This window comes from Arachis ipaensis, chromosome B4 (assembly GCF_059453495.1).
Source record: "Arachis ipaensis isolate K30076 ecotype BB chromosome B4, ASM5945349v1, whole genome shotgun sequence".
Taxonomy (NCBI): domain Eukaryota; kingdom Viridiplantae; phylum Streptophyta; class Magnoliopsida; order Fabales; family Fabaceae; genus Arachis; species Arachis ipaensis.
Window position 1 is genome coordinate 138820129 of NC_142439.1, and position 24067 is coordinate 138844195.

General features: G+C 32.2%; 1 protein-coding gene across 1 annotated transcript; it reads right to left on the reverse strand.

The window, feature by feature from the left end:
* Nucleotides 1-310: 310 nt before the first annotated feature.
* On the reverse strand, nt 311-9344 carry SYN4 (sister chromatid cohesion 1 protein 4). The gene is made up of 14 exons (XM_016338579.3): nt 8669-9344; nt 7035-7296; nt 6842-6939; nt 6673-6722; nt 6168-6260; nt 5218-5974; nt 4356-4799; nt 4104-4254; nt 3607-3743; nt 2398-3353; nt 2068-2095; nt 1714-1810; nt 1411-1540; nt 311-918 (listed from the first exon to the last, which is right to left on the reverse strand). Exons 1-14 carry the CDS (start codon nt 8790-8792, stop codon nt 820-822), a joined length of 3426 nt encoding a protein of 1141 aa, XP_016194065.1. The 5' UTR covers nt 8793-9344; the 3' UTR covers nt 311-819.
* Between the last annotated feature and the right edge of the window lie 14723 nt (nt 9345-24067).

Sequence of the window (24067 nt, forward strand, 5' to 3'; positions counted from 1 at the left end):
ACTAATTAAAAAATACGAGGTTTTATATATATATATATATATAACAATTCCCTACTACCTTAATTTTTCAAATTTCAAAACTAAAAATACAAAAAATTGAGTTGAATTGGCTTAAATTATAGTTAGCTCCCTAACCTTTTTCTAGACTGAAAGGATTATGGGAAAAAAATTTGGCTGAATTTCTTGACATAAATCATGAGAATTATTAAAACTAAAAGTATAAAACCCACATTTATTTCAAAATTAATAATACATCATATTATTTGAACAACTCCATTAAATTCAATAACTACTTCAAGGAAGATGGTCCTTTACCCAAAGTCATAAATAAATATAACTATGAACTGCCGTAGATAAATTCATATTTCTTTCTGCATACTGCATAGTGAATTTCCCAACAAACAAGGAATTTGCACCATACTATACAAAGAAAATAGGTACAGAACTAAATCACAAGCTAAGTTACATAAGCTTGAAGAGGCAGAATATCAATCTTGTTTAAAGGGAAATGCTACAACCAACATAAAGATTAGTGACTGTGGGAGTTACAAATGGCGATACTTTACAAAAATATATACATTAGAGACCCATATTACCATATTCTGTTACTATTATTAATCAATAAGATGGATGATACTCATGCCACTTCAAGAAACTAAATATCTAAATTCTCCTATCTCCAAAAAATTATAAATGAGAAAAGCCATAATAAACTAAAACGTTTGGGGGAGACCCTGCTGCAAGACTTTCAGTCAAAACAACCCACCACTGCTTTGAATCTTTCTTTACAACTATATCTGCCACTGCTACATGTAGGGTTCAGAAATCCGACTTCATGAGCTTTGTTCGAGGTTTTAAGTTAATATTTGCGAACGGTTTCGGCTGCTCTACATGAACATAATCCCTTGTCTTGAGAACCTGCCAACATTGTTGAATGTTAAATCTGAAACAATGCAAGAGTTGCCATGTATGCTTAAAAAAATTGGAAATAGCATTAAACACTAATAATTATGAGCATGCTAACTGTGATACAAACCAGTCAAATCCTGGATAATTGCAAATCCAAGTGATGCAACAAGAATATTACGATCCATAAAAGCAAAGTGTCACCCTCTAGCAAATAGTCAATGGATTTTTTCTTATTCCATTTTGATTTTTTTAATTTTCTATTTGAAAATTTAGCATGCACACTGCATCTACTATAACCGACTATATATATTGAGGATTGAGAAAGCTTTGGTACACAATTTTTTATTTCTAAAATACCCTTTGTGTGTAAAAATTTGTAATTTCTAACACTTGAATCAAAATTTATTATTATAGGCACTAGTTAATGTAAAAATTCATTACATTATTAGATGATAAAACCAGTACATATGTCCAGCCAGAAAACAGTCCTCAAGAACATACCAGGGTTTCAAAAAACATCCTTGATGCTTCCTTGCGTGTTTTACCAGCTAATAAGTTGTCAAGATGAATATTCTGCCTTCCATTTAGATCATCCTTCTCAAACAAGATCTGCAGATACTTTGCAACAGCCCTGAGGATAAATGTATTAGATTAGTTAGCTACTGAAATATAACAAGCATCACAAAATATTTAATTGAAGGTGAGTTTATATGAATAGCAAGCAGACCATACAACAGAAAAAATATATGCAGTTATCTTCTAAGCAGAGGAACTTTATTTTAACAAAGCTTTACATAAACATACCTGGTCCGGGAAGACCATCCACTAAGATCGGCTCCTCCTTCTGGTACATAATCATCATCATCATCAATCATCTCATCATCATCAACATTCAAAAATCCTGGAAAAAAGAATAGAGACAGCGAATTCAAACATATGAAAGAAACAAACAAGATAGCAATGGTTACAGTATCACTCCTGTTTTCACCAACCAATACATATTAATGATTAGTTTGCAATTTCAAAGCTGAAATGATGGAACCAATGTCTAGTATCAATAGCTACTGTTTGAGTATATAGGGAACTACATGGTTGTAAAAACATTGCATATTAAGAATTTGTCTAAACATCAACAATGAGGAAGATTGAGAAGCAAACCTGTGTCATCAGGAATCATGACATTTTCCTGCACCATACAATCAAAAGGAAAAATAATTAGGCATGCATAAGAAACACCATTATAGATTGTTAGAGAAAGATAAGCATTATAGATTGTTAGAGAAAGATAAGCAGTGCATTTTCAAACACATCCTACTATAGACTTGGCATAAATTTCATTTTACATTGTACAATGTCATTGAAACAAACCTGGAATGCTTTCTTGTCAGTTATAAGTTATAACAGGTGTCAAATGTTAATAGGAATAATCCAACTCTAACAGGAAATCTCAAAAAGGGCAAACATTTTAAGGCAAATTGCAGAACTTACTTCATTGTGATCTACAAAAGGACTCTTAATAGCTGAGGTCTCGGGCCACGTTATACTTTGTACTCCATCTTCTTGATAGAGTGGATGTTCTGTATCATTCAGATAACCCTCTTTCTCATCTGAAACAAGAAGTGCAAACTCTGGACGATCTACTTCAGTATTTTCACCAACTACACAACCAGACAGTGTGTCCTTGTCATGGGCAATCTGATCCTCATTTTTATTACAATTTTCTTCTGTAGGTAGGTCTCCATTAAAGGAAGCCTGATTATTAGGATATTCATTGGCTTCCTGAGGACCAGCAGTCAAGGGTGCACATAAACCATTGTCTTCCAATCCATCTGTTTGAACTTCTGTTCTAACTTCCATACTATGTTCGGCAATTTCAATAGCATCTACCCCACTTTTATTGACTTTATCCTCCGCAAGCCCTTCCTCTAGAATAGATGTATTCAAATTCTGATCGGATGGGATGCCCATCTCTGTATGGATAGAATCAACAAGATCATTGGTTTTATCCGCAACAGGGTTGTTTTCAACAAGTTTAGTTAAGGATGAAGATTCATGCCCAGGTCCAGGGGCAACACATAAGTTTTCGGCTTCAGAGATCTCAATATTTACTCCGGCATTATTCACTTCAGCATCCTGAGAACCATGAGGCTCCTTTGCAAAATGTTCATGAGCATCAGTATCATGAGATCCCAAGTTAACTTCAGATTGGTGGTTCTCAGACAAAACAGAGATCTCATTAGGCTGCACTTCTGCTACTTCTTGGGGTTGGACACTCACAGGAACAACATTCCCTTCTGCGTCATGAGTTTCGGCCTTTGTTCTAGAAAGGGACTCCAGATCGTTTGTTTTTTCATTGACAGAACTATCCAAACCATCATCAATCACCTTGATACCAGAGAAATCTACCGTCCCGCTTTGCAAAACCACCAAATCAGGAGACCAACCTGGAAGATAAAAGTGAATATACTTAGATATGTCAAAGCATAAATGCATAATTAACAAATGATTATGATGACACTCTGTGAAATTAATTAAAACAATATGCTCTCATAAGTTTTTGGTAAAAATTTGGCTGCAACTAAAAGGAACTGATATCTGTATGACAATCCCTTAGGATGTAAAGATGAATTCTGTCCATCCCAAACTTCATGCATGGAATTATCAAATGTCATTGAAAACTTCATAGCTTCTCCTCACCTGTAAATATTGATTCACTGAAAATTACATCCTCCAGAAATTGTCTTTGAATCATTATAATCTCATGACGGGTGCAAGGAGCTTTCTTCCTTATGCGACGTATATCTTCAGTATTTGTCAACTGTTGCCGTATTGTACTTCAGAATAAGGGAAACACCATTATATTATAAGAGATTATCATACCAAAAATATTTCTCTTTTAAGTAATGCATGATTTTAGCTACTTTTAAGCCTCAAGTATCATTTAATAGATCAAACAGCTAGGTCACAAAACAGTTTAATAGAGCAAAAAAGACCACTTGCAAGAAACAAAAATAGACGAATATGTACTAAAAGGCATGAAAGACCATTGTAAAAGGCATGAAATTCACGAGGAAGAATATCATGTTATTTGTTTTATTATAATAACACACACACAAAATAATATAAAATAAAATATATAAAACCAAAAACTAGATGAATATGTGCAAGTTGATGGAAAGATTATAGAAACATACTCGCCATGCAAGACCATTGTATCATCCAAAAGCACCTTCCGTTTTGAAACAGAAGGGCGTGTTGCAGAAGCATTACGAAAGCGCTTGGTTGATGCTAGCTCAGGGACTGCCGGACTGGGTTTCATTTTTAATACTGAAGATCGTCTACCAACTGAAGTGACAACAAACTCATTTCAGCTACAACACTCAAGTGAAAGAAACAATATATATATATATATACACACACAAAAACATTTAGGCACATTATTCTACCTAATATGGAAGACAATAGATCATCATCATCAGGGACAGTCTCTCTACTTCTCTTGGATTGAGCCCCACCATATGATTCAAGCAAATCATTACTTTGCATTGTAAGAGTACTTTCTGTAAAACTGCGCTTTTTGCCTGAGATTCCTTTTCCTCTGTCAGCACCTGTATGGCTGTCAGATACACCCTGATTATCTGGAGTAGACTCCAAGAGCATATTAGTTACTTCACCATCATGTTGATAAGGAAGGGAGAGCAGTTTCTCAGGCTCCGGCATCACAGAAGCAGCAGATTTCTCTATGCTTTCTTCTTTATCACTAAATGTTTTGCTCCCAAGTTGCTCATCTGACTTCCCCAAATCCAGATTTCCTTCAGATACAAATGGCTCTATAGGTTCTTGGTAACCTAACGCAGGATCTAGAACATCAGTTTCATGACACTTCTCACCTGTAGAAAGAAGCAACTAATATTCAGTGAAAGTGGAGTCTACAAGTTTGGATATATCCATAAAAAAGATTACATAAACAAATATAAGTAACTTCTTAAAAAAGAAATAATCAACTCAAAAGTTAAGAGGAAAATAATACAGCTATGATGCAGTTCATTCTGGAAAACAGCTCAGAAAAAGGAAACTCAACTTGAAAGCATACCAAGAAAGCAAAACATGGTACAAAATACAAAATCCATAGGTCACAGTCTCAGAGACATGGCTGCTAACAAGACAATCGGAAACATGCAATAGAGAAATGTAAAAATAACAGAACCTGTTTCTCCAAACTCCATAGGTCACAGAGACATGGCTCTTTCTCCCTAAGTAGAAAAGTGATTGAAAAAAAAGGCATTAGATATTAACTAAATTTATTACCTTCGACATGTGACGGAGAAGGCTGGGTCAAATGGGAGCTGCATGGCCGAAGGAGTGACTCAGTGGGCTGCTCAGCTTCATGAGAATCATGGTTTAAAGTCTCTGCTGCCATCAGTTCCTGGGAGGGCTGAACTTCAACATCAACATCTGGAGGTTTACTAGGTGATCCTACAGGACTTGTCACAATGGATTTTTTAGCTTCATCGACAGGACTCAAATTTCCCTCGGGCTTAGAAAATTCACGGTCATCCAGAACTTCATCCTTTGACAATGAGGGAACACCCTCCAAATGGCCATCTGATTCTGGCTCTTGAGGTCCATCCATTTTAGATAGAAGTCTATCAGAGGGGTTCTCTTGATCAGATGTAACATGAGAACTAGGAGGTGCAACAGTTTCATTTGCGGTTGCTCCAGAACCATGATTATTTGGTATCAAATTTTCTTGATCCGTCATCATGCCTTCCAAATGATCTTGTTCCTCTTTTTCTTTGTCCATGTCAACCATTTCGCTGTCACTATTTTCATGATGGAAATCTTCACCATTTTGTTTCACATTATTTTGCAGGGAGGAATCAATTATATCATTCTCCCTTTCATGTGCAACAGAATCATTTTGGCTCTTCATTGACATGAAGTCTGCCAAATCATTAGCAGCTTCATTATTTACCTGATCCACCTGAGCACCAAGCCAGTTTGGCTCTTCAAGTCCAGGAGTAGATGGACCTTCGGCTTCAGCAGCATCAGGTAAATCATCAATCTGTTCAAAACCGATTAAATCACTTACTGAAATGAGAAGAAAGGAAATAGAAGTATTACATGAATAATCCGCACTTTTATTTCATCCACTCTCCAACCCAATAAAGGAAACAGAAAAATGAAGAGAACAAGGAATAAAAGTGAACATTGATGGGGTTCCTGACTTTCACTTGACTTGAACAAAGTTCACATACCTCCTCTTTCACTTCATCTTTTTGATGGGACACTTGAGGACCAGCATTGCAGTCATCATGCTCCAAAGTAGCTGCTTTGTCTGTTAACAAAACCTGATTTTAAGAAATAAAGTTAAAAAAATCAAAATTAAAACGAGAAAAATTGTTCTACATAATTGCACCAATTCAAAGATAATTGATCTCCATAGATAGTACACATCAAGATATTTTCACATCTTTCACAATTGTGTTATTTCAGTTTAGATATAGCATAACTCCAATATATTCACCAAAAAGTATCGCCCTGAATAGTAAAGCAAATAATATATTTGGGGTACAGAAGATGTACCAGATAAATCTAGCAAATCGATGAAGATAATGACTAGGAAATATCAGAAATATATCAGGTCTACAAGAGGTAGGCAAATATCAGATGGATATATGACAATAGTACAATACCACCACAACAGATCATGCTTCATGCATTTAGAGCTGATTAAAAAATAAAAAAGGAAAGACTAATTACCTCATCAAGGTCTAAACCAATTTGAGAAGCATCACCATCACCAAACCGCTCTGCAATAAATGCATTTGCCATTCAACATTATTTAGTTGAGGTTTCTCAGTTGTGTAATTAAAATTCACACCCAAGTAATCTAGAAAGAGAAACAAGAGGCAAAGGGAGTAATACTAACCATCTAATCCAAACTGTGAATTACTATAAACCACACCCTCCATGGTATCTTGTAGAGTGATCTGCTCCCTACTACTGACATGGTGGTCAACATAGTTGCTGCAAGTTCAACATAAAAAAAACAGCTAAATAAAGTGAATAACAATGTTGCTGCAGGAAGTAAGATGGCTCCATTCAAGTACTTTGAAACTAACCCTTGAAATATGTCATTATCTGGTAGTTCAAAATCATCAAGATCAAACGTCTCAGGTAAGGTGATAGAATGGTAAGGTGCAGTGGACTCTTCTGGTGGCAAATCAACTGCAGTGGAGCGGAAAGCTTGCTTTATCTTAAGCAATGCCTCACTGCAGTCATCAAAAAGGTAATTCACCTTTCTCGAATATATCCTCACAACACCAAGCAGAAGATGACTAGACAAACGGAGTGCGATTGGTACGTCGGGAAAAAGAATGGAATCTGTTTATCAAATATTTACCAAATAAATATTCTGAGCCAGTAAGATATGATCAAAATTAGAAATGCAGCACAGGTATAGAAAAGGTAATAAAGTGTAATTGATTTCCACATTCTTCTCAGGTATGGATCCCACCGCAAGGAACATCTAAGAGTGCAAAGATTTCACATCAGCAGCAGCTAGTCTGGGAATCCTTCACTCACATTTTACAACCAGACTACATAATTGAAAATTTTCAGTGGTAGTCAACCTACCAGAAAAATTTATCCCAACAAAGGTTTTTACCAAGAAATAGATTTAAAAAAATTCCCATCCAAGGTTAAGTTCTTCATTTGGAAAGTAGTCTACCTATATCAATATGCCTTAGAAGATGGAGGGGGGAATTATGGCTTTTATTAGATATTGGAGGGAAGGATTCCATGGCAAAGAGCAAGTACAATGATATTTGTATTATTTGCTTTGGTATCTAAGGATTGTAACAGGTACTATAATGATATGCCCATCAAATTATAAGGGATTATTACGTGCCATCAAATGCTATTTTGTTTTCTCCCTGCTCATATTGTCTTTTGATGTCAAAGGAACTTCATTAAATAAAAAAGAGGGGGTAAAAGCTGGCCATAAAAAAGATAATTTCTTTTTCTTTTGAATGAAAAACCAAAAAATTTTACATACTAAATACTACCCCAGAATCACTTAGGAGATTTTTCACCCAAACAATGACCCATTAGGATTCAAAGGAAGGCAAACAATATAAAATGATAATATGATTTCTCAATTCTTGCAATAACCAGGCTACTAACTTTTTGTTCCAGATAAAGTTGCACTATTTTCTTTTCTTAGGTGATGTAGCTATCATAACATTCTCTAGTATTCCAGAACATCATTAATTATTTCTCAATGTGTATATATATAAAGGCAATAAATGACAACAAGAGGAAATATTCTCTTTTGCACCTGTGTGTCTTATTTGTTGGCTAAATTTTTCACCCCAAAATAATAAAATTTTTGGTTTTACAGATAAGTCAAAGTCTCATATAAAAGATCTTCTTGGGCTATTCCGTTTCTTTTCCATACTAGCAACTCCTAGTTCAGTACTACTAAATATTGCAGAAGGAAACCGTCAATTTCACTAATTTCAACCCTGAGTTCCAATTAAATTCCAAAACTAAACTAAAATTACATGAGGTTCTTAATTTCATCCACAAAGCCACTGTATCATTAAAGAACAAGGTGTCATAGTGGCATACCCATTATGGAATCTAATCATTTCGGGATATTAAATGATTAACAACATAAAAAATTCTGAGAATTAAATACCAAATCCAAAAGCATAGACATAAACACAAGATTTTGAAGTAAGAAGTAACTGACCAACTGAGACACCAATATCAGTATCAGCCACTTGATTCTTTCTGAGCTTCCTCTCCAAATGCGCAGCTATCCATATGGTCCCAAGTGGCCCCTTCTTCGCCAAAATAAACTGAGAGTAAAACATCTTCACCCCTCTTCCAATTCACTCACAAATATTCTCAATTTCCAAAGCAACAAAAAGAAAACTACCAACTTTACTCGAATTCTTAACCCCCCATACTCCAAATCCAAACCGTAGCTGTAGAAGTACCTCAAAACCCCCCGAAAAACACGGAAAACACGAAACCCTAAATGCTCCTCACACAAATCGACCCAGCTCCGAAACCGCAAAAGGGGGCTCAAGAAATGCTGGAAAACACGTGCTCAGCGAGAAATTGAGCTGAATCTTCTCTTTCATGAGTGAATAGCTCGAAGATCAGATGAATCCCGAAACCCTAGGGTGAAGTAGAAAAGGGCTTAAAGTAGGAACATGGATAAGCTCTTGTCGTGAGAGAATTGAAACCGCGTTGAATTGAAAATTGGGATTTCCCTCGTATTTTTTCACCAAGTGAGAGAAGAAAGGAGCAAAATTTTCAGATGCAGAAATCAAATTGATGCTATTTATTTTTTGAAACTGAAAAAAAGAAACAGGGAGTCTGTCTGATTCGGTGACATAAGGATGTTTATTTTTATTTTTTATTTTTTCATTTTAATCAATAAATAATTTATTGGATTGTCGAACCGTGACCAAAGTTATCTTGTGTAATGGCAGTGTCAGCATATGATTGGTCAATGCATGTGGCTTAAAGACAAATAGAGAAGCCTTTTGAAAATTTTGGTACTTGCATTGTTGCATTTTACTTGAGTTAGTTAAATTAGTAGTTGATAGTTTTTTCTGCCTTTTATTTTGTCATTTTAACTGCTTCAACAATTCTTGTTTTGGATAAAAGATACAAGGAAAAAAGGATTTTTTTAATAAATAAAATAAATCTTTTATTTACGGATATAAGTAATTTGTAGCATTTTTATTAATTTGCACTTTATTATTTATCTCGTTTATAGATAAACGAAATAACATTGTGTATATTTTATTATTTGTGTACGTATCATGTTTGTGCATCTAAGTAATAGTCGCGTCTATATATTGAACTCGTTTACTGTGTGACTTGAAGTTACTTTTGAACCATTTCAACTTGTTTTCTCCCACCTCTAGCCATTTCTATTCATATTATCAAGATACTCGAAAATAATGACGCAACCAGATACACGAGATGAGGACATCAACCGCCTAAACGCAAGGGCGGAGCTTAATTGAGATTTGAGACAATGGGAGGCCATAGCCCCCAAACTTTTTATAAAAAACTTAGTAGTATTTTTTCAAAAAATAAAAAATAATTCGGCTCAAATACTTTACTAGCTGCTTCTCTATTCGCATTTCGCAGCTCTCTATTTAACAAGCAGCTCTCTTAATTGATAGATTGATTCGTCTGATATTAACTCTTCCAGTTTCTACCGCTATTACAGAGCGATCATTTTTAGCAATGAAAATAATGAAGAAAGAAATTGAGAAAGAAATTGCTGAAAAGTTTAGTTATTATTCAATTATTGAATATTTCAAGTCACTAAAGATTCAAAGAGTACTATTATAAACTATTTTATATTTTTTATCTGTAAAATTATTTATTTATTATCTTATTAGTAACAAACTTAAAGATTAATTATATTTATAAATTTTATTTTAATATAAATATTATTATTAAATTTTTGTCCCTCCAAATTTTGTTTCAAGCTCTCTGCCATTGTCTAAACGCGACGTGGCATATCCCTAGTACAATCGACATTCAGGTTAGTCTTGTTATTTCTCTATTTAAGTTAAATACGTATATAATTATAGGGTACTTTTCATATACGTAGTATATGTTGAGTGGTAAAATGTATTTTTAGTACTTATTAATTAATAGATATGATTTAATTTATTAGTTAAGTTAATTTATTAAATAAATATTTATTACGTTTTTTTATTTCTTTAATTTGAATTTTATATTTTTTATTTTAATTTTAATTTAGATTATGGTAGATAATTTTTTAACTGTTATTAAATATTTTAATGTTTATTACGTTCGGTCGATATATTTTTTCGATGTTTGATTTTTAAAAATTAATTATTCTGTTTTCAACTAAATTATGAAATGTGAAATACTTGTTTAGTATATTTTTTATCTTTTTATTTCGACATTTAAATGTTTCCTTTTCAAATAGGTTTGTTATTAAACATATATCACCGGATGAACATATTACATATGTCCTCCACTCGACATTTGCGGCGTCATAAGCGGCAAGCGCATGACGACATAGGAAATAAAGTGATTGAAAAAGGCTACAGTCACACGTGTCTACACTCAACCAATCACGGAATGAACTTTGAGACCAATTCTCCAAAGGCTATAACTCCTCAACCACAAATATTGAGGCCCTTCTGTAGCGGTGCGTAACACGCATCTTGGAGATTTCCTCCCTGTTCTTCTCGACAGCAGCTATTAGCCACGGAAAAAACTTATTCCCGCGACCAGTTGTGCCTGTGCTTCTTTGCCTTTCCTGACGAACAACTGTTGCAGCCTCTCGCAAGTGCATCGCACGATGGCTGAAATCGATAAATAACGCCTACCCTTAAGTACTACATTCATGCACTCGGAGAAGTTCGTTGTCATGTACCCAAACTTGCAACCACCATTACAGTGTTGTAACCATATTTTCTTGTTGAATCTATCGGCCCAGTCTACCATCTCACACAATAAATCTCTCAAGGCATCCATGTACCACTCGTACCCAGTCTTGCTTAGACTATAAGCAGCATTTATGAGATATCACTTTTTCTTGGCAGATTTGAAATGAGACATGAAATTCGTGGCTATGTGCTTGACACAATAAGCATGGAACGTTCTAGGAGGGTTCCAACCACTATCATCAACTCTAAGTGTAGCCTTGATTGCCTGGGATCTATCAGATATAATCAACAGGCCGTCTTCTGGTGTCACATGTCGTCTCAAGTTGGTAAGGAAGAAAGACCAGAACTCTGTAGTCTCAGACTCAACAATTGCAAATGCCACAGGAAGGATATTACTGTTACCATCTTGTGCCACTCCAATTAGCAACACACCACCATATTTGCGATACAGATATGTGCTATTCACGGAGACAAAGGGCTTGCAATGCTTGAAAGCCTCCACACAGTCAGAAAAGACCTAGAATACCTTATCAAATTGGCTGCAGTCGCGTACCATCAAGTGCCTATCATAGTACGGTACGACCCTGAAATCACATATTGTTCCGAGACAACAACTCTGCAATATTTGGAGCAACCTCGATACCTTATTATATGACTCCTCCTAATCATTGTTGTCAAACTCGCCAGTTAACTCGGACACAAACTCGGTTTTGAGTAAACTCGGGTAGACTTGACTGAACTCGCATAAACTCGGTCAAAATCGCGAGTTTGAGAGCGAGTTTGCATTGGGTGCCCGTTTTGGCCAAAAACGGCGTCGCTTTGGGCAATAAAAAAAATAGAGAGAATAACGTTAAGGTTGGCTCAATCACTCATTCCTCTTTCACTCTCCACCATTTTGACTCTCACATTCACTCTCTCACTGTTCTGACTTCTGTGCCTCTGCCTCCACCGTTCATTGCCATTCCTCCGTCGGTCGCCTACATGGCTACATCTCCTCAACTTCACACATATCCGCACACATCTCTCTACTCTCTACTCTCTGTTCATAGTCGGGTCACTCTCGCTCTCTGCTCTGCTTTGCTTTGCGCCACGCCTTTGCCATCCGTTATGTTGCCACCGTTCCTCTAGCTGTTGCCATTCGTCATGTTTTGTTTTGCTCTGCTTAGAGGTTTGACTTGCGCACAGCTGCACGATTGTGTTGCTTCTCTGCTCCATTCAAATATTTTTTTATTTTTTTTAGACAAATTCATAAATAGATAATCCTTATTCTATAGTTTCCACGGGTTCATCACAAGCAAAATCCCTTTGTCATGAATATCTGACCATTTACTTTTGCAAATAAAGCATTTAGAGGATTTCGAATTCTAAAAAATGACTTCACTTTGATATCCAACGAATAAATAGGTGTATGTATTGATCATTGTTGTTATTTGTTATTGAAAGCTATTACAGTGGCAATTTTTGTAAATTATTCTAGAAAAAAAAAGTTGAATTTACTATAATTCTATTGGAGAATGCTGTTGATTTATGTCATAAAGCTATTGTAGTTGTAAATTTTGTAAATTACAGTGTTAGTGTGTGTTTGTATTACTATATGATATGATTAAATATTTATAGTTGATTATTTGGCTTAGGGGCAGAATTTAGGGACAACCTTATTAATGTGAATGGTGATCTTATTGGTCATGTTAAACCTGAGCCTTAAGGACATGATGTTTCTGATGAAGATGGTGAAAATGATGATGTTGATGCCATAAAAGATGAAGATACTGGAAGATTTTTTGTGTGTGTGTATTATATAAAGTTTTGATTGTGTTTTATATTGAACTAGATGCATACTTATAAAGAATTTGAATATGTATTCTAAAGTATTTGTTATAATTGTAGTATCATTTCAATTTATTATGTATTTTAAAGTTGAAATTGTTAATTTTGAAGGCCTAGATTTGAATAAATACATACATATATATATTTAAAAAAAAAAATCATAACAAGTAAATTTGTACAAGTCTATGAGTCGAGTTTACAAGTCGAGTTTAGGTCAGCTCCATGAGTTTACTTAGACTTGCGAGTTTGACAACCTTGACCGTATATCTGTCTAATTGCTTTTTACTTTGCCATTCAAACCTTTTTGTACGAGGGTTTAAAGTGATAGTTCTACCTAACTGCACATTGTAGAATAGGGATACTGACTGATGGGCTAGACTGTATAAGGGTAAGATGACACTATTGATGGTCATGGGACATGGTGGGGACTAAACAGGTATACACACCTCCAAATCTACGCACCTCCCTAACGAAATAAAATATACATAATAGGCATTTATAACCAAAATAATCATGATAAATAAGAATATACACAACAATTAAATTTGACCTCACCAATATCCAAGATTCTGTCGGAGGATAACACGGAGACTCCAAGGACATTCTGTTACAAATTGCCAGCAATGCACATGGTACTTTAATCGATCCGACTCCATGACTCAGTAATCAACACTTCTACAAATACTGTAATTCTTCACACTTTGCAATACTGCCTCTATGCTTTTGAATATGTGGCCAACCCGAAACTCCACACCACTATTTATGTTGTAATTATCCCCACCCATATTGAAAAATGGAGTTTTTTCGTGCATCACGTCCAGATCCAATGTATAATAGTGACTAAGTACAACTAATAAGGCCGGAATTAGTCGCGGAACAGGCAGAAGATACCAAACTAATGCATCGACCGAAGTCTCTGGTATACAAACTCCTCCTCCTCATCATCCTTAGAAGAACTACTACCGTTACTATCGGCAACATACTCATCATTGGACTCTTCACCATCCACGTCCATGTCTTCCGCTGAACTAGCACAGTGTAGTGGTGGTGATGCAAGAGGTGGGTCATCCGGCACAAAATTTTAGTGGTTAGATCCACCGCCACCAAAATCACCAACCTCTGCAGAAAGCTTTATCACTTATTCCGCGATGATTATCTCGTAGATGTCAAACATGAGGCGCACATGCTTATTGCCATGGAGGCAAAACATATGAACTGAAAAATTTCATTTTCCATCGGTGCTAGTAACTTATATCCAACTCTTCCAACATCTTTTCAACCATTAGCACCAATACTCCTCAATATTAGATTCTTTAGCTCAAACAAAGAACTCACTCTCTGAATGCATAACAGAATGGGATTATCATATACACTCAAATATCACCCCAATGTCACTATTTTTTATATGACAATTGGGATACACACTTTCAACCACATATTTACTGCCATTAGACATTTTTTTCTTAATTTTTGAAAGAAAACCGAAGGAGAATAAAAAGTGAAATGTTTGGAGAATACAAATGGTCGCAGATCCTTTTATAACTACTCGAAATTTGTCGTTCTGAATCTCATTTACACAGTAAAGGAGATATACACGTTCCACACTAAGTATTTTACCTCGTTTACAATGTAAAGGAAATATACAAAATGTTCTTTTATTTACACTACAAACGAGATAAGTAATAGAGTGCAAATCAATAAAAACGCTACACATTACCTATATCCACAAGATAAAAAAAATTATTTTATTTATTTAAAAAAATCCCAAGAAAAAGTAAATATTGCCATTTTTCTAAAAAAAAAAATCGAGAAAGAGGGTATTTTTTTTATCATTGTTATAATTTCATCTATGTGTTTTGTTTTGTATTAAAAGTTAAATTTACTAAAATGGTTCTAATTACTTTATTAAAAAGATGAGTAAAGTATCATTTTTTTCTCCAACGTTTAGGATAAGTCTTAAAGTTGCCCCTAACATTTAAATCGTTCTATTTAAGTCTCTAACATTTCAAAATTGGCTCAATGTTGTCCTACCGTTAGGGATCTGTTAAAAGAATTGACGGCGGGACAAAATTGAGACGATTTTGAATTGTTAGGGACTTAAATAGGACGAAAACGTCGGTGACAAAAACAATACATAGAAATAAATTTTAATTTTATCCTTCAATAATATCAATTTTTTACGGTACATAGTTATTAATTATTTTTTAATCACATCTAAATAAATTACACTTAATCACATTAATTTTATTCTAAATAAATTTATCTTTTTTATAATTTTACCCTTAAAAATTTTTACTCATCATAAAATATTTGTAGAATGACTAGTACATAAACTTGTGGAAAAAAATGATACATATACAATAAAGTAAAGTGATTCTAGTCATTTTACAAATATTTCATGATGAGTAAAAATTTTTAAGAGTAAAATTATTAAAAAAAATAAATTTATTTAGAATCAAAGTAATGTGATTAAGTGTAGTTTACTTAGATGTGATTAAAAAATAATTGAATAACTATGTACCGTAAAAGAGTGATATTAGTGACGTATAAATTTAAAATTTATTTCTATGTATCGTTTATGTCCCCAACGTTTTCGTACTATTTAAGTCCCTAACATTTCAAAATCGTCTCAATTTTATCCCGCCGTCAATTCGTTAACAGATCCCTAACAACAGGACAACATTGAGTCAATTTTAAAATGTTAGGAACTTAAATAGAACGATTTAAACGTTAGAGACAACTTAACACTCACCCTAAATGTTGGGGACAAAAATAATACTTTACTCTAAAAAGATTTTAATTTGTTTTTATAAATTGTTCATAAAAATATATTATTTTTATATTTATTTAAAATTTTAGAATTTAACTCATAGAAATTATTTATTCATAAGAAAAAATATTGCCAAAATTAAAAATTGGTATTCTCATTTCAAAAGGTGAATATTTGATATTCTCATATTAAAAGAATAAAGATTAATATTTAAATAAGCAAACTATTATTTTTACTTAGCGCAAATTACTAAAATAAAATATTTGGGTTCCAAAATTACCAAAATACAACTTTCGCAGTTTGGATACGAAAATGCAATTTTCTACAAAACTATGTAAACTGCTGATGGGGTCCCACGGTTTCAAAAAACTCATAAACCGCTGGTGGGGAACCACGGTTTACGTTGAGCACGCATTTGGCCAAAAACAGTGGTAGGGGTTTCACGGTTTCTGTGAGGATGGCAAAATAAGCATAAACTGTGGAAGGGGTCCAGCGGTTTATGCTCTAGTATAAATACGCGAAAGGAGTGTCGCGGATTATTCATTTTGAGACACTTTCAAATTGTTAGAGATAGAAAGTGACATTCTAAAGAGAGGGGAAGAAGAAAAGTGTGGTGAGAAAGACATTCGGACTTTTCTTGGGCCCGGACCATGGCGGATGAACGAAGTCTTTACGGGCTCAACGGCGTTGCGCACATAGCTGGCAGCATCAACGAAGAGGTAAGTCTGCTATCTTTTATTTATTGTATTTCATATAACAGAGAAATGTAGTCTTTGGAATTTGTAGTTAGAACGCATAATTTAGGATTGGCCAGTTTATGATTTCGAAGTTAAGAGATAGGTCCAAATGTTTAAGTAGAATGATAATTCTCTTGTATTTGAGACATAGGATTCAAATTGTACTGTTGTTGTTTAAGTATCATATGTGAAAACTAAGTTTTGAAATTTAAAATTTTAAACATGTGTAAGTTTAAATTCAAGTATTGTAGTCTTGGTTGTTAAGATTTTGAAACCTAAAGATTAAATTTTGTAAATTGAACCTAATGGTTGTATTTTGCATTCTTAAATTTAAAAGTTATAAATTTTGTAGTTTAGTTTTTTTGAACTTAAGATTATAGGTTTAGTTTTTTTGAACTTAAGATTTAGATTATATAATCTTACATTTAGTATTTGCTTATTTTGAATTAAAGATTTGAGTCTTATAATTTAAGCCTTATTAATTTTGAATCTCACTTGATTTTGGTTATTTCTCTCACATGTTACAGCCTAGTAGGTGCATTTGTAGTGTCCGGAGGCAGCAAAATATGCCTATGCATAACAGGATCATACCATATCTAGAGAGGGCAGGTTTGTACCACCTAGCGCGGCTCAACACGAGGTAGTTTTGGTTGGATGAGCCACTCGTCAGCGTATTCATTGAGAGGTGGTGTCTTGAGACGCACACCTTTCACATGCCATTCGGGGAGTGCACCATCACGCTACATGATGTTGTATACCAGCTGGGGTTGCCCGTTGATGGTTTACCTGTATTCGGGTGCCTTATAGATTTCGAAAAGCTGATGGATGATGGCAAACCCGCTTGGGAGTGGTTTGTGGAACTATTTGGCGAGCTTTCCCCGCCGAATAAGATAAAGCAGTTTACAGTCCACTTCACCTGGTTCCATGAGAGATACAGGGTGTTGCAGCAGGATGCCACTGAGGATACCGTACAGATATATACATGGGCTTACATTATGATGTTGCTATCCACTCAGTTGTTTGGTGATAAGAGTGGAAATCGGGTTTATATACGGTGGTTGTCCTTTGTGGCGAGGTTGGACGAGATGGGCAACTATAGTTGGGCTTTGGCAGCATTGGCCTGGCTATACCGATGTATGTGTTGGATTGCAAACAGAAATGTGATGAACTTGGTCGGCCCACTCCAGCTACTGCAGTCATGGATTTTCTATAATTTTGGATTTTGGTACTTTTGGATCCCAAATGTTTTAGTTTAGTAATTTTCCCATTTACTTATAAAAGTTCAAAACGCTCACAAATATATCCATAAATAAACAAAACTATCATTTCTATCCATAAAAGACGGACTTTTACTAACAAAACTACCTAAATCCTAAAAAATTATTTGAAATCTCAAAAATAGTATCTAATATAGCCTAACTCTAACTTCTCTTTTTACTCTACACCACCACTCCCACCCAAATCCTTCCACACCACCACTCTCATCTGCAACCACCACCATCACTGCCGTCATCACCATCCCCAAATCCTTCTCTTTACTACCACCATCGAACAAGGGAGAAAGAGTGAGAGAAAAAGCCGAAACACAAAGAGTGAGAGAATGACTAAAAAGAGACGTTACTTATCACTACTGAAAAATTCATTTTGAAGAGGAGGAATATTCAGATTCAGAATTTCACATTCACATTCAAATTCAAATAAAAATGCCTCAACAGAACCATATTATTACAGATTCAACAATAGAATCAATAGAACTGCAAACATAAATTCAAATTCCAACAACAGAAATTGAGCATTCAAATTCAACAATTACAAATCTACAATTTAATAATAAGTTAGAATATGGAGATGCAAAATTAGAGAATGAAGCAACAAAAATTAAAAATTGAAAAAAAAAACCACGACATTGACGTATTGCCGAATCTTCGAACCCCTCAATCCCCAACCTCGAAGTTCCGTGAGCAGCGCTTCAAGGTCGAAGTGCTGGCGCAGAGATTGTTGTCAGAAATGGTCCCAATTAGAGTCCACGACATTCTTGTAAAAGACAACACGAAAACCAAGGATAAGGCAAAGATTGTTCACGACCCTCGTTGATGGAGCAGCAACGGTGGCGAACACACAACTTCGAGCAAGGGCGACGATGATACGCAGATCTTGTCACCGTTGCTGTTGGAGGTCGTTGGAATCACTACTGCTAAGCCACCACTACTGTCATTCTCTTTCTGCCTTTGTCGTGGTATTAGATAAAGAGGCGGTGATGACAGTGGTGGTGAAGACGGCAGTGATGATGGTAGTTGGGGATGAGAGTGTGGCGGTAAAGAAGGATTTGGATGATGGTGGAATTTGAATAGTGGTGGAATTTGGGATTGAGGGAATGGTGGTGTGGAATAAAAAGAAAAGTTAGGGTTAGATTATATTAGATAGTATTTTATGAATTTTAAATAATTTTTTAGGATTCGAGTAGTTTGTTAGTAAAAGTCTATATTTTACGAGTAGAAATGGTAGTTTTACTTATTCGTGGATAGATTTGTCAGCAGTCTAAACTTTATGAGTAGAAATAATAGTTTATTCTATTTAAATTTAGTATTATGTTCTCAATTATTATATTTTTTCTACCATATTTTTCTTTTATTACTTGGAGATAATTTTGAAATTAAAAACTATTCTTTAAAAAATGTATAATAAAACAAACATATTTACAATTTATTCCTGAGAGTATAAAAAATCATTTTTGACATTGTGTAATCCTAAATAAACATTGTTTTTTAATAATACTTTCAAGCTATAATATTCTTAGAAATACAAATTTTTTAAATGTATTTTTTAACCTTAAAGCAAACCTCATTAACGATGAGAAATATTTTAATTACTTCTATGCTAGATTATATTTTAACTTATTAATATATTGTTAATATAAAATAGTTTTGTATTATCTTTTAATCCTGCAATTTTATTTACAAAATTTTTAAGGTGATAAATAGTTAGATGAAAAGAAAATGTTTCGGAACTAATTTTTCAAAATTAATACAGTCAAATTTTTTTATCTCTTCTTTTTTTTTTCTCTTTCTTTTTCTATTTACTTTGTCTGCTTAAGAAAAAATGTTTTTTTTTTTTACTAAATTGTTGAGTGTCCATAAAAAAACTTAGCTCTCCAATTAGAATATTAGATTGTTAAATAAAATATTTTTATTTACTCGACAATATATATATATATATATATATATATATATATATATATATATAAGAGTCTAATTTTAATATACTAATAGTATAAAATATTTTATATAATTATTCAATCACATTTTTTTTAAATAATTATTCATGAAATCAATATAAAAAATAATTATTTTTATTAATTTGGTATTATATAATTGAATGAACGTATAAAACTATTTTATATTAATAGTGTATTAAAATAAAATTATATGCAATAAATATCTACAATTCTTTATAATTTGAATACATCAAAAGTAAATTATAAAGACATAGGTGAAATTTGATAAGATAACATCATCAATTATCATTCTTTATCTATTTTTTTTATATTTAAATCTGTTTAACATTTAAAACTTATTATAGAATTCACACAAATATTATGCATATATAAAAAATAGCTATTAATAGTCATTGTTATTATGATATAATACTAAAGTTTTTATGATCGAAAGATCTAGAATTCGATCTTTATCATCTCCAAAAAAAAAAAAAGATAAATACCTCTTTTTATTAACTTAAACTTTAAAAAAAAGGTGATATCATAATATTCATTAATATACATTTGTAATTTTTACACATTTTCAACATATATTTTATATTTAATATATATTTTATATGAATAATTGATTTTAAGTACATACAAATATGATAATAGAATTTAATGAGTATGTATAGGGATAATTTAAAAAAGAAAACATTTTGATTAACAAAAATAATAATTCTAAGGATAAAATTTAAATAATTCAGATATTAAAATTATTTTTGAAATTTTTTTAAAAACTTTAAAGTAAAAAAATTCTTTTTGTTTTTTTTTTTGTATTTTTTTTTTTTTTTTTTGGTCAGGTCACATTAATTGTATTTTCCATCTCTCTTTGATCCTCTGTAGCCTTTCATTTGGTGGCCCATCTCGAAGCACACCAACTTATGGCGACTCCATATAAATATACGATTGAAAGAAACTCAAAAGAATGATCGTAAAAAAACAAAAACATAGATAACCTTATAAGAATCAAGCTTCAAATTTTTCTTTGGCCAAATTAATTAAAAAAAACTTTAAATTTCTGAATGAAAAAAATATTAAGTATTTTTTTGGGTGTCATTATTTTAATAAATTTTTTTATTATTATTTTTTTTAGTATGTTTGACAAATATTTATTAGTAAAACTAAAAATACTAAAAAAATTAAAAAATCTTTTGTAAGAAACTACAATTTATATTGTTTTTAAAGATTTAAAAAAAAAAAAAGATATCTTGTAATCATTGATAAACAAAGATATCTTTATTAAAATTTTAAAAAAACATCTTTTATCCCATTTCTTTCATTAATAAATATACCGTATTAATATTCAAATAATGCAATATTTTAAGATAAAATCTTTAATAATTTAATATAAAATATAATCATATATAAAAATAAAAAATATACTACTATCAAAATATAAAAAGGTAAAAAATTTAGAATAATTTACTAAAAAAAATATACCATATTTGTTTAGTTTTTGTTATACGCATATAAGAAAGTTGAAAGTTAAAATATTATTTTCTAATATTGTTCTTCTATATATACTCAACAAGTTCAGGACATCATATTTTTATTTCTTTTATTCTTTCTTAGCGTTATGTTCTTTACAAGTTATACTAATAAACTACTCCAAAACACAAAGAAAATTGTAAACACGGAAGAAAATAGTTCACCTGATTAATAGGTCATTTGGACGCGCATTATATTTCGTTCCCTATAATTTATTCAATATGCATTATGCAACACACATTATATATTTGTTCATTCACATGCTATAACTTATTTAGTTATTGGGTAAAGTATTAAATTGGTCCCTATATTTGGGTGTAATTCTGTTTTAGTCTTTAATGTTTAAAGTATCCTATTTGAATCTAAAAAGGTTTCATTTAGTATCAATTTAGTCCACAGTGAGGTCAAACTTAAATAATTAACGGAATGTCCTACATAACAACAGTACAAGAACAAAATCGATAATCTGGAGAACAAGTATAAGTTCCAGAGGCACAAAATCAACCGTTGATGCATCAATACATTTATTTATCATTCTCTTTAGTTCTATAGAAAATATTTTATTTATATTATAAGAAAAATAATAAATAGATATATTGATGCATCAACAGTTGATTTTGTGCCTCTGGAACTTGTACATATTTTTCAGATTATCGATTTTGTTCTTGTACTGTTATTATGTAGAACATTTAGTTAATTATTTAACTTTGACCTCACTGTGGGACTAAATTGATTCTAAATGAAATATTTTTGGATTCAAATAGGACACTTTAAACCTTAAAGATCAAAACAGAATTACGCCCAAACATAAAGGACCAATTTAGTACTTTACCTTTTAGTTATTTTAATTGGTTACGTTATTATTATTTGCTTTCTTTTATTTATTTTTTGTTATCATTTATTGTTATTATATTATTCGTAATTTTTATTTAGTTTGTTATCACATTATTTTATTTTTATTTGGTGTGTTATTATATTCACTATTATTATTTATATTATAATTTGTTTTATTAACATTACATATTATAAAATTTTATATAATTTATAATTTATATAGTATGACTCCAAAACTAAATTCAAGAAGAAGTTCTAGTCAAATGAATATTGAAAATGATAATGTAATAAATAAAGGAGAAGTAAAAACTGTAAAAATAAAATGGAATGATTATAATACTGAAATATTTTTTGCTATCTCTGTAGAAGAGATACAAGATAATAATAAGCCTAATAAATATTTTAGTAAAATTGGTTAAAAAAATCTACAAAAAAAATTTAGAGAGAGAACAGGACTTCCATATGTGCATAGACAACTAAGAAATAGATAGAATGCTCTTAAATCTTATTTTTAATTATGGGCGAAATTAGTTGGACAAGAAATTGGTCTTCGTTGGGATCATGAGAAAAAAATAGTGTTAGCTTCTGAATCTTGCTAAACTGATAAAATTAACGTATATTAATTTTGCATTATAAAATAATACATAAGTTCATTTTATTTTAAAAATTTATTAGATATCTTTTATATTTATTCTTTTGAATATTTTAAACAGACTAATCCAGAATTCGCTAAGTTTAAGAATAAAGGTCCTAAATCTTTAGATAGGTTTAAACAATGTTTCAAGGACATTATAGCTACTGATTATGGTGTTTGAGCGCCATCGAAAGATCAGAATTTTGAGAATGGAGACGACATTAATTATACAAATGAATTGTTTGAAGAAGACATTGCTAATTATAACAGTTATTCAAAGTCCTACTAGAAAGAAAAGAAAGAAGATTTCTAGCAAAAAAGTTGAGAAACAAGCTAGAATAACATCTAGATTACAGGACTCACTTAGATTACAGGACTCATTTGATCGTATTTTGGTTGGTGTGGAGTCAAAAGCTAGATGCTATTCCAGTTTGTTTCTCAACTTTTTTGCTAGAAGTCTTCCTTCTTTTCTTTCTAGTAGGGCTTTGAACAACTGTATAATTAGCAATGTCTTCTTCAAACAATTCATTTGTATAATTAATGTCACATCCACTCTCGAAATCCCCATTGTTCTGATTATTAAATTCTTCAATATTTGAATCTTCCGATGGCACCCAAACACTATAACCAATAGCTATGATGTCCTTGAAACATTGTTTAAGTCTATCTAAAGATTTATGACCTTCATTCTTAAAATTAGTGAATTATGGGTTAATTTGTTTAAAATATTCAAAAAAATAAATATAAAAAATATCTAATAAATTTTAAAAATAAAATTAACTTATATATTATTTTATAATGCAAAATTAACATATCTTAATTTTATCAGTCTACCAAGATTCAAAAAAGTTAACACTGTTTTTTTTTTTCATGATTTCAACCAAAATTAATCTCTTGTCCAACTAATTTCGTCCATAATTAAAAATAAGATTTAAAAGCATTATATCTATTTTTTAGTTGTCTATGCACATATGAGAGTCCTATTCTCTCTTTAAATTTTTTTTGTAAATTTTTTCAACCAATTTTATTAAAATGTTTATTAGACCTGTTACCATTTCGTATCTCTTCTACACAAATAGCAAAAAATATTTCAATATTTCAATCATCCCATTTTTTTTTTACAATTTCTACTTCTTCTTTATTTGT

Excerpts from the sequence above, each read along its gene's own strand:
- SYN4 (XM_016338579.3), bottom strand. The coding sequence starts at position 8,792 with ATGTTTTACTCTCAGTTTATTTTGGCGAAGAAGGGGCCACTTGGGACC. Across the intron at positions 4,800-5,217 it reads TTCTCCGTCACATGTCGAAG|GTGAGAAGTGTCATGAAACT; the intron begins GTAATAAATTTA and ends TTCTTTCTACAG. Across the intron at positions 919-1,410 it reads GGATGTTTTTTGAAACCCTG|GTTCTCAAGACAAGGGATTA; the intron begins GTATGTTCTTGA and ends CAATGTTGGCAG.